The 16844-nt window shown below is 44.0% G+C and overlaps 1 protein-coding gene across 4 annotated transcripts in view; it reads left to right on the plus strand.

The window, feature by feature from the left end:
• ADAT2 (adenosine deaminase tRNA specific 2) overlaps window positions 1–16844 on the plus strand; it is an 85098-nt gene that overhangs the window by 31354 nt on the left and 36900 nt on the right. For all 4 annotated transcript variants that reach the window (XM_075862659.1, XM_075862662.1, XM_075862660.1 and 1 more), the window contains exon 3: window positions 14285–14389. In XM_075862659.1, the coding sequence (XP_075718774.1) occupies window positions 14285–14389 (105 nt within the window). The remainder of the gene's footprint in view (window positions 1–14284; window positions 14390–16844) is intronic.

A 16844-nucleotide genomic window follows, 5' to 3' on the forward strand; every position in this document is an offset into this window, starting at 1 on the left:
AGTTTTTTTTAATGTCTTATGGCGTTTGCACAATAAAATACGTTTTGTAAACAATCATTCACTTTTTGTGTTACCTTATTCTAAGAGCCAGAACTTTTTTTATTTTTCAATCAATAAAGCCGTGCGAGGACTTATTTTTTGCGTAACGAACTGTAGTTTCGATCAGTACCATTTTTCGGTACATGCGACTTTTTGATCTCTTTTTATTCCATTTTTTGGGAGGTGAAGTGACCAAACAATTGTGATTATGGTTCGGTTTATTATTATTTTCTTTTACGGCGTTCACTGTGCAGGATAAATAACTGAATAATTTTGTAGTTCAGATCGTTACGGACGCGGCGATACCAATTATGTATAGTTTATTTGTTTGTTTATATATTTTTATTAATAATAAATGACTGATCAGGTAAAAAGGGGGATTTTTACTTTTAATACTTTTAAAACTTTTATTTTCTTATTTTTACACATCTTTTTTTTTTACTTTATTACTTTGTCCCACTAGGGGACTTGAGGGCAGGAGGCCCTGATCGCAATTCTAATACACTGCACTACATGTGTAGTGCAGTGTATTAGAACTGTCAGGTATTCACTGACAGCAAGCATAGTGGGTCCTGACGTTGTCAGGACCCACTAGGCTTCCATCTATGGCATAGCCGGACGCCATTGTTTGGTGTCCGGTTGCCATAGTCACCATCGCCGGCCGCTATCGTGTAGCAGGCCGGCGATGGCAGCTTAACCCCTAAAAAGCCACGATCTCTATAGAACGCGGCTTTTAAGGGGTTAATCAGCGGGGACACAGCGATCGGTCCCTGCTGTAGGAGCTGTGACAGCTGCTGTACGAGACAGCAGCTGTCACAGCTCCTGTATGTGTCGGGAGGACGGCCGTTACTCCCGAGACGTACTATTAGGTCATGGAGCGCGAATGATACAGCTACCATGACCTAATAGTACGTCCAGGAGCGGGAAGCTGTTAATGTCTACACCAACTGACCTCAGTTGTGCAACTACCTCCAACATTGAATTTATATTCTCCTGCATATACTTTTCTTTGTTATACCTCATTTTATACAGTTTCCTGAGCAGAAGTAACTTGCTGTTTAGACTGGATCTTTCATGCAGCTTTTGCGGTGCATTCCACATGCCTTTTGCAGTGCTCTCATGTCTAATTTGAATACGGTGGTCATCCTCCATTAACAAGCTTATGGTGGCTCTCACATGTTTGTTTTTATTGTCCCATTCCTGAAAATGTATCTCTGGTCTCCCTGTAGTAATAATACCTCCCAAATGTCATCTCTGGATAGTAACTTTTCACTTTAACCCTTTCAGGACCGAGGTCATTTTGGCCCTTGTGGACCAGCCCCATTTTTTCAAATCTCACATGTCATTTTATGTGGTAATAACTCTGGAATGCTTTTGCCTATCCAAGCGATTCTGAGATTTGGTCAATAAATTCATAGCTTATTTGTGAAAAACACCAAAACTTAAGGAAAATTTGCAAAAATTATAATTTTTCTAATTTTAAATGTATCTACTTGTAAAACAGATAGTAATACCACACAAAATTGTTGCTAATTAACATCCCCCATATGTCTACTTTATATTTGCATTGTTTTTTTAACATTATTTTATTTTTCTAGGATGTTACAAGGCTTAATTTCTCACATTTTCAAGAACATTTCAAAGGGTTATATTTCAAACGCCAGTTCAGATCTGAAGTGGCTTTGAGGGCCTTATGTACTAGATAGACCCCATAAATCACCCCATTTTAAAAACTGCACCCCTCAAAGTATTCAAAACAGCATTCAGGAAGTTTCTTAAGCCTTTAGGCGTTTCACAGGAATTAAAGCAATGTAGAGGTGAAATTTACAAATTTCATGTTTTTTTTGCCGAAATTCATTTGTAATAAATTTTTTTCTGTAACACAGAAGGTTTTACCAGAGAAAAGCAAATCAATATTTATTGCCCAGATTCTGCAGTTTTTAGAAATATCCCACATGTGGCTCTAGTGTGGTAATGGACTGAAGCACCGGCCTCCGAAGCAAAGGAGCAGCTAGTAGATTTTGGGGGTCTCCTTTTTTTAGAATATATTTTAGGCACCATGTCAGGTTTGAAGAGGTCCTGTGGTGCCAAAACAGTGGAAACTCCCCAAAAGTGAAACTATACACCTCAAGGAATTTATCTAGGGGTATAGTTAGCATCTTGACCCAACAGGTCTTTACTATATTTATTGGAGCTTGTCTGTGAAAATTAAAATCTACTTTTTTTCAGAAAAAATATAAAAAATTAATTTTTACAAGGAATAAAGAATAAAAAGCACCCCCAAAACGTGTAAAGCTATTTCACCCGATTACGGCAATACCCCATATGTGGTAATACACTGCTGTTTGGACCCACGGCAGAGCTCAGAAGTGAAGGAGCGCCATTTGGATTTTGGAGCACAGATTTTGCTTGGTAATAGTTCTGTTTGGGGTTTTGCTGGTATTTCAGTTTACATGTTTATATGTGGGGGCATATGTAAGCTGAGCAGAGTACATCAGGGCATAATAAGAGGGGTATAATAATGGGGTAAATAAATAATAATTCATAGATATGTGGCCAGTGTCGCACTGATAAATGGTGCTTAATCTTATCCGCTTTTGGAACGCTCTACACAATTTCTGTTGCTATATTCTGAGCGCCAGAACTTTTTTTTATTTTTTCTCCAGTGGAGCCGTGCGAGGGCTTATTTGTTACGTTACAATCTGTAGTTTTCATTGGTACCATTTTAGGTTACATGTGATTTTTTTGATCACTTTTATTCGATTTTTTTTTGGCAAGCAAAGTGACAAAACACACATACATTTTGACAGTTTTTGTCCTTTTGTCCTTTTTTTTTTCTTTTATACAGTATTCCCCGTGCGCTATAAATGACATTTGACTTTATTCTGCAGGTCGGTACGATTATGGCGATACCATATGTATGTAGTTTTTTTTTTATGTTTTGTGGCGTTTGCGCAATAAAATCACTTTTCTATAAAATTATGAATTTTTGTGTCACCATATTCTGAGAGCCATAAGTTTTTTTATTTTTCAGTCAAAAAAGCTGTGTAAGGGCTTATTTTTTGCGGGACGGGTTGTAGTTTTTATTGATATTATTTTGGGGTACATTCGACTTTTTGATCACTTTTTATTCTAGATTTTGGGAGGGGTGATTACCAAAAAATAGTGATGCTAGCATTATGTTCTAATTTTTTGCGGTGTTCACCGTGCGAGAAAAATAATATTACAGTTTTATAGTTTGGGTTATTATGAACACGGTGATACCAAATATGTGTACTTTTTTAACATTTTCATTTTTTTCCTATAATAAGACTTATTATAGGAAAAAAGCATTTTTTGAAACTTATAACTTGTTTTTACATTTTATTCCATTCCAAGACCTGCAGCACTGATGGCTGCTATAATACATTACACTACCTAGGTAGTGTAATGTGTTATAAACTGTGAGTGTGACGTTGACAGTTGACAGTCACACTTAGGCCTCGTTTACATGAGCGTGATATACGTGCGTGAGACGCACCTATATTAGTCTATGGGGGCATGCAGACAGTCCGTGAGTTTTGCTCAGCGTGAGTCCGCTGAAAAAAACTAACGACATGTCCTATCTCTGTGCGCTGTTCACGCATCCATTGAAGTCAATGGGTGCGTGAAAACCACGCATGCCGAACCGAAGCATTTCCGTGCGAACTGCGTGATTCGCGCAATAGCTGCCATACTCTGAATGTAAACAGAAAAGCACCACGTGCTTTTCTGTTTACAAACATACAAACTGAGTGTCATAATGATGGCGGCTGCGAGAAAACCTCGCAGCCACGCATCATACACTGATGACACACGGAGCTGTGAAGTGCCTTTTATGCACGCAAAACGCACACGTTCGTGTAAATCAGGCCTGACAGGAAGCCTATGAGGACCAGCTGGTCGTCATAGGCTTCCGTGAATGGCAGACCCGGATGCCGTTGTATGGCCTCCGGTTTTGCCATGTAACAGATGGCAGCACCCGCAATCAGTCCCCGGGAAAGTTTGTTGTAGCAACAAACTTTCCAGTTTGTTGCTACAACAAACTTTCCCTGCGATCACATGATCGGGACCTGAACCAATCAGGTCCCGATCATGTCTCCGGGACCTGAGGCAGAGGTTGACAGCGCGATCCGGGTGTCACCGCTATTCTGAGACACCTGGATTGCGCTTTTAACACCCACTGTGAATTCATGTCGGCACTGCACAGAGCCCAGCAAGCGCTGACGTGAATTTACTGTGGGCGGTCAGGAAGCAGTTAATAACGGTGATAATATTCTCTGTAGCCGAAACAATCGGTTCGGCTATCAGAGAATGGGGAGCCGGGGACACCGACACCGCCGGCGTCCGAGTGATCTCCCCAGCGCTATGCCGGCAGAAGCAGAGGTCTGCAGATTCACGTCCTCGCTGCACGGGGTATATGCGGATAGGATGTGAATCTACAGATTGTCGGCGTGAAAGGGTTAAACTTTCAAAGCTGGTAATTGTCATTGTTTCGTTTGGCCACTGTAAGTTTCAGCTCTTAACTGCCGCCCATCCTCCTTTGTTTGTATAGACTGTGTTTCTTACTTGTATTCAGAAGATGAGACCTCTGGATGATTCCTGGTAACAGTCTGGTCACCAAGCTGTGGCGTTCTGTTCCATTGTCTGTGTCTGGGCCCATAACTTGCTGCAGTTTTTGCAGCTTTCAACAGCACTCCGACATTGTGCCAGAATAAAACAGATTTTTACTTGGGACAAACCGCAAGCATTATCAGGAACACCATCAAGATGGAGAATACGAGAGGGGGCGGAGCTAACCGCACTGTGAGATGGTCGCTTGATCCCGGCGCTCCTCACTGAGACGCAGATTTCCACGGCTGGAGGGCTGTTAACTACACGACAATGGTCCGTACAAGTCGGGACAAATCGAGTGACTCCTGGGGGACTCCGAAAACCGGTAAAGCGCAGTCGGAGATGGAGAAATTCCTCCATAAAAAGCATCTCTCCCCGGCCGGGAAAAGCAAGATGGCGCCGGAGAAATCACTCCCGCCGGAAGCACGCCGCGGCGATGACTCTGACGAAGAGAGCTCCTGTACGCACTCTGATGCTGGAGGTGGGTCAGATCCCTTACCCACTACTAGAGCTTTGAAAAAAGCATTGGCTAGCGCGATGTCCCCAGTCCTAAAGGAATTGTCTTCCATTAAAACGGACATACAGCACGTGGGGCAAAGAGTGGCAGTATTGGAGGACACTCAATCCGCCATTATTCAACAAGTGGAGGCCGTGCAAGGTGCCGTGGCTTCGCATTTCTCCCATCTAAACCACACTTACCTACAGCTGGAGGATCAGGAGAACCGCAGCAGTCGGAAAAATGTTAGGCTGAGAGGCATTCCAGAGACTGTATCCACAGAGGAGATTTTGCCAACAGTGAGGATCATTTTCTCGACCATTCTGGGACTGGAAAAAGCGGCGCAGGTCATTATTGAGAGGGCCCACCGAGCACTACGACCTAAGCCATCTCGAGACGAACCTCCCAGAGATGTTATCTGCGGCCTGCTCAATTTTTTGGACACGGCTGCCATTCTCTCGGCTGCACGAGTGATTCCCGACTTGGCATTTGAGGATAGCAAGATACTGGTCTTCCAGGACCTAGCTGCCAGCACCTTGGCCAAGCGACGGCTGCTGAAGCCCTTGACCGAAGCCTTGCGGCTAAGGAAGATACCCATACGATGGCTGTTTCCGTTTGGCCTGGCGATTCTGAGGGAGGGTCGACAGATTACCATCAGGACGCCAGAGGATCTCGCTAAAGCCTGGCCGAAAATAGGCATGGAGAAAATCGACATACCGGACTGGATGCCGATACAGCGAGATGTCCCGGCATGCGAGATTTCTGATCCGCACACTTGGCATAAACCCCAGAAGTTTAAGGCCCCGCGTAACAACACAAGGAGAGGGTTTGAGCAGCATCTGGAAGCCCCCTGAGCCCGTTCGGGTTCCCTGCTAGAGGGGATTTGACCACTGTATATCCTTTATTTGTTGGCGAAGATGTTGTAAGATTTATGCCCTACCATTGTGTTATTATGGTGTTCATCAGTATGTTCACCCTCCTTCTATTGCACAAGATTTGTAGCTTATATAGAAGTCTGTGTTCTCTCTTAACATTGAATGAGGTTGGTTTCCTCGTTTCACCCCCCCCCCCCCGCAACTCTATAGTCGGGGCGCGACATTTTAAGACCAGGGACATCCTCTGTGGGATGGGAGGTCCCCCCTTAATCCCTTTTTGCCTCTGGAATGTCGCTGCCTCACTACATCTTTTTCTATTCTCTCATTTGTATATAGTTCTATGTGTGTTCTGTATCTATCCGGTGTTCACGCCTACATTGTATTATGAAGCTGATTGTTTTCTGAATGGGTCATGGCCCCGATTACTTTCTTGACACTAAATGTAAATGGGTTTGGTACGCCGCAAAAGAGGTCTCAGGTTTTCAAAATGCTTAAACAGGATAGGCCGGACGTCTTGATGTTGCAGGAGACTCATTTCCGCCATGAGCGGCTACCCCGCTTGCCGCTGTCCTCATACAGCCAGTGGTTCCATAGTACCCACACATCGGCCTCTAGAGGTGTGACTGTTGGTATTCATAAAGATTTTCCATTTAAAGTAGAAAATTCAAAGGCTGACCCGGCAGGCCGATATATTTTTCTTAAGGGTTCTCTCTGCAACACCAAAATGACTTTAGCATGTTTATATGCCCTGAATGATAAACAGATTCCGTGGTTGCTGAAGACATTACGTATACTTAAAGGATCAGTGTCACGAAAAAAAAAATTTGGCTATCAATTTGCATTTAGTGTTTTATTATAAAATCTTTTATTTATGTGTGTGTTTGTGTTTTACTTTTTTCTTTTTTCTAACTTTTACTTCACTATGGGGGCTGCCATGTTGTTTTTCATCTCTGTATGTGTCGATTAACGACACATACAGACATGGAATACGGCAGCTACAGTCCATAGGAGTCAATGAACGGGACCCGTCCCATTGACTTTGCACTATGGCTCCGTCCTGCGCAGAGCAGAGCAGCTGTTTGCAGGGAGAGAGCAGGCGCCATCTTGAAGACCAGCTGCACTGCAGGTAAGATTTGCGTCTCTGCATGTCCCACTCTCTCTCTCACAGACCCCCGACGCCCCCCCCCCCCCGAACGGTTCATGTGACTCTGTCCATAACAAGAGAGAGTTCACTCAGGACAAGCCCTGCCCTCATGCCGTAGTTGTGGTTCTGTCTGCAGTGATGGCGGTGGGTGGCTCTGACACCCGCCTCCCCCGTTGGGTCATCTCAGGACAGAAGGGGTGTCTGGACTGGAGACACAGCGCCGCACCTGTCCTCAGGTCGTGTCTGGTATTGCAGTTCACATCCATTGAAGTGAATAGGACAGAGTTGTAATACCACACACGACCTGAGGACAGGTGCGGCGCCATGTTACACCTCGATTTACGCCTTAAAAGACTGCTCCAATACGTCGGCAAACATCTGCCCATTTATTTGAATTGGTTTGCCGACGTACTGTGCCGACGACCTGTAATTTTAAGCGTCGCTGTCAAAAGACGGTGCGTAAAATAACAGCCTCGGCAAAGAAGTGCAGGACACTTATATACATTATATGCAGGACACTTCTTGGGACGTAATTTGAGCCGTTTTTCATTGAATTCAATGAAGAACCGCTCCAAATTACGGCCGTAATTGACGCCTCGCAAAACGCGAGTACGAGCAATTACGTCTGAAATGACGGAGCTGTTTTCTCCTGAAAACAGCTCCGTCATTTCAGACGTAAATGCAGTTAGCGCGTGCACATACCCTAAGGGCATGTTCACACACAATGTTTTCAGCTGAAAAATCGGAAGCAGAACGCCTACAAGCATCTGCCCATTGGTTTCAATGGGAAATACGGCGTTCTGTTCCGACAGGGCGTTTTTTACGTGGTAGTTTTCCAAAAACAGCACGTAAAAAGACGCCCGACCAAAATGAAGTGCACATCACTTCTTGGGACGTTTTTGGAGCCGTTAAAAAAACGCGAGTTTGATTAAAAAATGGCTGAAAATCAGGAGCGGTTTTCCCTTTGTTTAGTAAGCGTGTGAACATACACTTAGCCTTTTGGTGTGTCCTAGAACACACCCAAAATGGCTGACGGACACTGCTTAGCAATTTGAAGACACCTTTACCTGGCTTGTGAGAGGGGGGGTGAGGTTCCCTCCCACATTTACAGCAGCTGTGAATCAGGTTGCTTTGCCTTATTCACCTTGCTGTAATTCTGGGAAGTGCTCCCCCTGGTGGCCAACATTGGAAAACATGTCAAATTATTATTTAATTTGTAATACTTTCCACCATACGGAAAAAAAAAAAAAATACAGCAAAAAACTTAAAAAATATAATAGAAATAAGTAACGACACTTAAAAAAAAAGGTTTAATTTGCGACACATTCCCTTTAAGGGTTTTGGGGAGGGGATGTTAGTTGTGGGAGGGGATCTAAATGTGGCGCTGGAATCTGATCTTGACTCTACCTCGGCCGCCTGTGTGTTCACTCATCGAGCTATGCACAAACTTAAATTGATGTTATAGAATTGCCAGCTAACGGATGTATGGCGTCTCTCCCATCCACAGGAGAGAGATTATACTTTTTATTCACATCGACATAAAGTATATCGCAGACTAGACTACATCTTTATGTCTACGCCGCACCTTTCAAATTTGCAGTCAGCCTCTATAGGGCATATTACAGTTTCAGATCATGCCCCGGTGCTAGCTAAAATACACGTTCGAGATCTGCCGTCCAGATCTTGGTCTTGGCGGCTTAATGAGACGATACTCTCAGATGAGGTGCATGCGGGGGTCATGGGTGCGAAATTGGAGGAATATTTTTGCCTGAATAGTACACTTGATGTTGCAGTGCCAGTAGTATGGGAAGCCCATAAAGCATTTATCCGAGGGGAATTTATTGCATTATGCTCTCGTTTGAAGAGGGATAGGAATAAGAAAATGCAGTCTTTGCTGGCGCAGATCTCGGCTCTTGAACGACTGCATCAGCAAACTCTGACAGCTCCCTTACGCACAGACTTAGACTCCCTCCGTCATCAACTTAAAGATATGCTAAATATACAGGCTGCAAAATCCTTCCAGAGACTCAAATGTCGTATATACTTACATGGGGATAGGGGCTCAAAATTGATGTCCAAAATGCTCAAGACACAGACGGAGAAATCCTTTGTTTCCTCTGTTAGGACTGCCTCGGGTCAGCGGGTTTCTACCACTCCTCAGGTGGCCGAAGCCTTTAGACAGTTCTACGCTAACTTATACAATTTAGATGCTCAAGGTCCAGCGAGTCCATTAGCCTCAGCACACGAAGACAGAGAGGTGGCGGTTCGGTTTTTTCTCAGCAAACGGACTTTTCCCCAATTATCAGATAGTGAAAATGCATCCTTATTGGCCCCCTTCATGATAGAAGAGTTGCAGACCAGTTTAACTAGCATCCCCTCGGGGAAATGTCCAGGGCCAGATGGCCTACCCATCACGTATTACAAAAAATTTAGTAGCATACTTCTCCCACATTTTCTGGAGGTGTGTAATTCTCTTCTGAGTGGTACTTCCCTCCCGCCGCAGGCTCTGGAAGCCTTCATTACTCTCATTCCAAAAGAAGGAAAGAGTCCTGATGACTGTGCAAGCTATAGGCCTATTTCACTGTTAAACACAGATGTGAAGTGCTGGGCCAAACTATTGGCTAGCAGAATAGCTAAATTTTTACCGAAATTGATAGCAGAGGAGCAGGTGGGGTTTTGTCCCGCGGCGGGAAGGGAAGAATAATATCACTAGAGTTATAAATGCGATTCACCTCGCGCGAGGGAAGGGGGTTCCTCTTGTCCTTCTGGGAACTGACGCTGAAAAGGCCTTCGATAGGGTCGACTGGAGGTTTATTCAGAGTGCCTTAGAAAAATGTAAGTTTCCCCAGCCCTTTATAAGTGCTATATTCTCCCTATACTCAAAGCCCTCAGCCAAAATTAGAGTAAATGGAATATTGTCCGCCCCTTTCTTCATAAAAAATGGTACCAGACAGGGTTGTCCCCTCTCCCCGGCTCTTTTTATTTTGGCCCTAGAGCCACTACTATTACATATTAGACAACATGAAGAGGTTAGAGGATTGAAGGTAGGGGCGGTAAAGCATAAAATTGCAGCGTTCGCCGATGACCTCCTTTTATTTATCACCAACCCGCTGTCGGCCCTGCCGCACCTACTGACGTTGTTCGATGAGTTTGGTTTTGTTTCCAATTTCAAAATAAATCTCAGCAAGTCGGAAGCGTTAAATATTAATGTCTCCCCCCGGACCATTCTTAAATTGCAAAGTTGTACCCCCTTTAAGTGGCCACCCAGGGCTATAAAATTTCTGGGGGTTATGATGCCTGCTGACCTGAGGGAGCTCTTTAATCTCAATTATAAAGTCCTCTTTGCCAAGATCCGTAAGCAATTGTTATCCATGAGACTACCGTTTCTGTCGTGGTTTGGCAGGAAGAACTTACTCGCCACTTACATACTTCCGCAGATTACGTATCTGGTGTGTGCTTTACCTATAGATGCTCCAAAGAGCTACTTTAGGAACTTCAAGTCCCTGTTCATTTCCTTTCTATGGGGTTCTAAGAGGTCCAGATTAGCATACTCCTTCCTGATACAAAAGAAAGAGCAAGGGGGCATCCCCTTACCGGATCTGGAAACATATTTTATAGCGAACCATTTAGCCCGCTGGACGCAACTGGCAGACGGGGGTAATACCTCTCTGTCTGTGGTTATGGAAAGAACCCTCATGGGACCAGAGATGCTTGGATTGCTATGGGTTCGTTCTGCCTCGCACTCTCCAAAGGGATACTTGAGCCCAATCACTAGGGGAACGATGGCGGTGTGTCATACGGCAAGAGCCTTGAATATGTCAAAAAAGCTCCTCTCACCCCTTGCTCTCTTGAGTGTCCTGCCCTCATATTTGGGTAGACCGTCCGATAGAACAGCGGATTTTTGGAGGTGCTTAAATAAGGTACAAATATCTGAATTGTGGGGGCTAGATGGGCCGCCTGACTTGCGCTCGGTCTTTAGGGGACGGGATCTGAAGCAACCAAACGCACTACAACTGGCAGATTATACAACTACCATTGCTATGTTCAAAGCTCAGTCACCTCCTTTAAAAGTAGACCCGACCTGGTTAGAAAACTATATATTATTACCGGCCACCCCGACTAAGGTTCTGTCTAAATTGTATAAAGGCATTCTATTGGAGACATCTTCGCAAAAACCTCATTTTGTGAGACAGTGGGAAAGGGAGTTGAGATTGTCTTTCTCCAAAGAGGAAGTAGGGTTTATATTAAAAGCCGCTCAGGGGTTTTCTACGTGTGTGCGAATACGAGAGAATTCCTACAAGCTGGTTACACGTTGGTATCGAACCCCGGACTTCCTATCCTCTATAGGTTTAGTCCCTGAGAATTTATGTTGGAGGTGCCGAGAGGGTCCAGGCACCTTCCTTCACATCTGGTGGTCGTGCCCCAAAATGTTAAGCTATTGGAGGGGGGTTGAAAAAAATAATAAATTCTGTCTGCTCTACAAATATTACACTAACACCTGCACTGGTACTGCTCTGGTTGCCCATACCTGATTTTACTCCGTTGGTACACAGTCTCCCGACCCACATGATCTCTGCTGCTAAATTGCTAGTACCTACCTTTTGGAGACAGCCTAACCCGCCGACGGTGGAGCTATGGTTAGATAAAATACAGCAGATATGTAGATTGGAGGAAATGGCTGCCTGGATAAATCATTCAAGGGAGAGATATCTGAAGATGTGGAAACCATGGCTGGTCAGGGGGGTGGGGGGGTCATAAGAACAAGCGTGATCTGCTTGCCTGCTCCTCTTCACGAGTAGATTGGGTGAGGTATGTACTTCTGGATGGTCTGGGGTAGGGGTATGAAGGGGCATGATATACGATATGTGGACATGAGGGGAGAGTATACCATGTGTGTTATATTTTCTTTATGCATTTATTGAGTCCGGCCTACACTGTATCCATAAACACTATCTCCATAAATCAGCACATTCTGTTATTCACGTTATGTTATGCATTAAGAGACCTTTCAAGTCAAGTCGAGTCCTGTTTGCATATTTTCGACCAATGTAATATTGTAATGTAACATAAAGGCGTGACACCGGAGGATGCTACTACCATGTTTTTATTTCCTCGTACTATGTCTCAGCTATTTTGTACCCTTACTGAGATGCATGTCAGTTCAGGGTTTTTGGGGGTTAGTTTGTTTTGTGAGGATGTTGTTTCCTTTGCGATGTCTATCTGACGTCATTTTCAGAGAGATGTAATGACACCCATGACTTGTATTCCTGCTATGTTCTCATTTTGCATACCCTGATACCTGACTTGTTGTAATGACGGGGGGTAGGGAAACGGACAAGTGAGCCCTAGTCTACCCGCCACTCTGTCCCTGCCTACTTGCAACGACCCGCCCTAGGCGACGGGGTACAACTGGGCCCTGCGCTCAGTAAGTGCACGACAAACACGACAAACCTACAAGGGAATACAAGCAAGGGAAAGGGGCAGTTGCCCACGGCAACACCGTGAGCAACCAGAGTGGTGAACGAGCCGAGTCAAGCCAGGAGTGTGCGAGGTACCAAACGAAGAGCAGAAGAGTAGTCAGTAAGCCAGGGTCTGTATGGAGCAGGATCAAAATAGAAGGAGCTGTAGCTGGGCCAGGAAACCACACGAAAAGAATCACAAGCACCGAGGGGCAGGAAGGGCAGGCTTAAATAGACTGAGGGCGGGAGCTAGCTGAGTCTGGCCAGGTTGCGATAGGCTCTCCCACTCCTAAGCCTGCCAGCCTGAGTGGTGGAAGCTGGAGTCAGTCTCAGGGATGTAGATTCAGGTGCTGACTGATTAATTATGGGAGTTAACCCCGAAGCTATGCCTGGCAGATCCTTTACACTTGTATTGTGTTGTATGATGTCTTCCCTTGTATGTTATGTTTATCCGTTTAATAAAAAGAGATTTTGCAAAAAAAAAAAAAAAAAGAGAATACGAGAGATCACATTAATATAATCACCAGAGTTTACATATGGACTAGAGGTACTACACATGGATAAAAACTAATAGTTAAGGCTGTGTTCACATCAGCTTTGTCTTTCCGTTGAGGAGTTCCGTCGGAAGTTTCCATCGGGGGGAACCCCTCAACGGAAAGGCAAACGGAAACCTTAGCTTCCGTTTGCATCAATTTGAGATCAATGGTGATGCAAATGGAAGCTAAGGTTTCCATTTGCCTTTCCGTTTGCCTTTCCGTTGAGGGGTTCCCCCGATGGAACACCTCAACAATAATACAATGCTGATGTGAACAGGCCCTAACACAGCACCATCTTCTGTCAGTTCAAGATAGCTCCCCCAGCATTAAGCTGCAGCTGTTGCAATTTTCCAACAGCAATACCTGAGCAGACTGCAGTTTTACTGAACCAAACTTAAATCTGTTGATCATAGTTTGGTTCAGTAAAACTGTGGGGAAACCTGCAGTTGTTGTAGCTGTAATAAAGATCCTCAAATTATGGTTGAGTGAAACCAGCCTAACTGAAAACTGTCAGCTTGCAGGCTAAATTCTGTTGTCAGATAATACTTACATAAGTTATTAATATGTTAATCAACAGAGCTGCAGGGAGTACGAAGGTCTTAAAGTGGTATTCCAGAATTTACAATCTATCCACAGGATCCACAATACCCTTTGCTACGACTCCCCTTGATCATCTTCACTGCTTAAGCACAGTGAGGAAACGCTTGAATGGTGTGGCGGTCAAGCATGCGCTATGAGAATGACGGAGATGGCCAAGCATTGCACTTGACTGTTTCCATCATTCCTATAGACTTTGAATAGAGTGGCAACACGCATTCTCGAATGCCGCTCCATTCAATGTTCTCCTCACTTTCGTTGAGCAGTGAGGAGGAACAGGGTGTGGGGTTCCAATCGGTGGGACCTCCGACAATCAGACAATTATCACCTATCCTGTGGATAGGTGATAATTATTGATTCTAGGAATACCCCTTTAATGAGCCAAACAGACATCTAGTCCATTGACCGTAAGACACCATATGCACTCAGTCACTGTTGTTTGGTCTTTTTTTGTCTTGTATTACAGTTGCTTTCAATATATTATTGGATATGTTTTCAATTTTCAGGCTCAAGATGCCTTGGATAATGGTGAAGTTCCAGTTGGATGTCTCATGGTCCATAACAAACATATTGTGGGGCAAGGAAGGAATGAAGTAAATGAGACAAAAAATGTAAGTACGCGATTTAGTCGAAAGTCTGTTTACACCCATAACTATATAATCTCATAATACGTTAGTGAATTGGGAACTATTGGTAGTATTCCTCTTTACTGTTCTTGAAAAGTGTCTTCTATTAAGGTGTTATTAATTATACAGGTTGTCTACTCTTAATTTGTTTTATTAATTTATTTATAGAATAGGAAATCATACTGTGTACCCCCATTTAAAAATGTGCTCCATGGACAATGCTACCAGGTGTGTGTCTTGTGCAATGTATGCATGCCTTGAACAGGGGAAGGGGAAAAAATTGCAACTGAGGCTAGTCCTGAACTGGCACAACCTTGTAAGTATGCCTTTTGGCTGATATTAGGGATGCAAGTCCAGGGCCAGCATCACTACAGCAGGTGTAGTTGCTCCTAGCAACCAGTATAATGATTGTACACATCGGATAATGACCTGAATGATTTAAATGTGTTTATATAATATGTAACTTAAGTTGTGTAAAATGTTACTGGTGTGTAATTAATGTTTTTATGATTTACTATGGCAACAGCGTACGACGTGCCTTGATTTATGGGCAGCTCGACGTAGTTGTCATGTGATCAGGCCAGAGGAAGTGTTTTTGCACGAAACAGGCTGTTGCCCGCTGGGAGCATCCTCCCTCACCCCCTTGTCCTTGGATGTTTTATGAGCTGAAATAAAAGGATTTTAACGCAGGATCGTGAATTGCCACTTTCTGCTTTTTCGTTCTTCTCTGGATTGTTGTACGCATCGGTACCAATGACAAAGTCAGTGGGAGATGGAAGGTCCTAAAAATTTTTTTTGAGAAGCTGAAGTCCAGGGCCTCCAAGATAGTCTTTTCAGAAATACTACCAGTGCCACGAGCGTCACTAGAAAGACAGCGGGAGATTAGGGAGTTAAATAAGTGGCTTAGAAACTGGTGTAGGAAGGAAGGGTTCGGGTTCATAGAGAGCTGGGCTGACTTCTCTGTTGGCTACAGGCTCTATGGTAGGGACAGCCTTCATCTAAATGGGGAGGGTGCATCTGTGCTGGGGGAAAGAATGGTTAGACGGCTGAAGAAGGATTTAAGCTAGGATCTCGATTGGAAGGGACTAGGAGGGAGGATGAGGATACTCAAGCGGGGTTAGATCGGATACATAGGGAGTGGGATACGGCAGGGCTTAATGGTGATTTAGTGGGAGCAAGCCGATTAGGGAGGTCAACGGGAATAAATATGGACCTAAGAATATTAAAGGTGTCAGTAAGATCAAATGTATGCTGGCGAATGCAAGAAGTCTTGCATGTAAAATGGACGAGTTGGAGATTCTAATGACTGACATAGATTATGATGTAGAGGGCATAACAGAAACCTGTCTGAATGAGAACAATGACTGGGTAACAAATGTGGTGGGCTACACCGTATTCAGAAGGGATAGAAAAGATGAAAAAAAATGTTGAGGGGCTTGTCTGTTTGTAAAATCCAGCCTAAGGGCCCATTCACACAAATGACCAGATGGGATACACCCTAGAAATCTTAAAGAGCTTAGTTCAGTTATTTCTGTCCCCCTTTTCATAATATTCAGAGATTCTCTAGTGAATGGTATAGTGCCAAGGGACTGGCAGAGGGCAAATGTGGTGCCTTTTTTCAAAAAGGGCTCTAGGTCTTCCTCGGGTAATTATAGACCAGTAAGCTTAACATCCATCGTGGGGAAAATGTTTGAGGGGCTATTGAGGGACTATATACAGGATTATGTGACAAAAAATAGTAGTATAAGTGACAGCCAGCATGGTTTTTACTAAGGACAGAAGTTGTCAAGCTAACCTGATCTGTTTTTATGAAGAGGTGAGCAGAAGCCTAGACAGAGGGGCCGCTGTGGATATAGTGTTTTTAGACTTTGCAAAGGCATTTTACACTGTCCCTCATAGACGTCTAATGGGTAAATTAAGGACTATAGGTTTAGAAAGTATAGTTTGTAATTGGATTGAGAATTGGCTCAAGGACCGTATCCAGAGAGTTGTGGTCAATGATTCCTACTCTGAATGGTCACCGGTTATAAGTGGTGTACCCCAGGGTTCAGTGCTGGGACCACTATTATTCAACTTATTTATTAATGATATAGAGGATGGGATTAATAGCACGATTTCTATTTTTGCAGATGACACCAAGCTATGTAATATAGTTCAGTCTATGGAAGATGTTCGTGAATTGCAAGCGGATTTAAACAAACTAAGTGTTTGGGCATCCACTTGGCAAATGAAGTTTAATGTAGATAAATGTAAAGTTATGCATCTGGGTACCAACAACCTGCATGCATCATATGTCCTAGGGGGAGCTACACTGGGGGATTCACTTGTTGAGAAGGATCTGGGTGTACTTGTAAATCATGAACTAAATAACAGCATGCAGTGTCAATCAGCTGCTTCAAAGGCCAGCGGGATATTGTCGTGTATTAAAAGAGGCATGGAC

This window comes from Rhinoderma darwinii, chromosome 4 (genome assembly GCF_050947455.1).
Source record: "Rhinoderma darwinii isolate aRhiDar2 chromosome 4, aRhiDar2.hap1, whole genome shotgun sequence".
Lineage (NCBI taxonomy): Eukaryota > Metazoa > Chordata > Amphibia > Anura > Rhinodermatidae > Rhinoderma > Rhinoderma darwinii.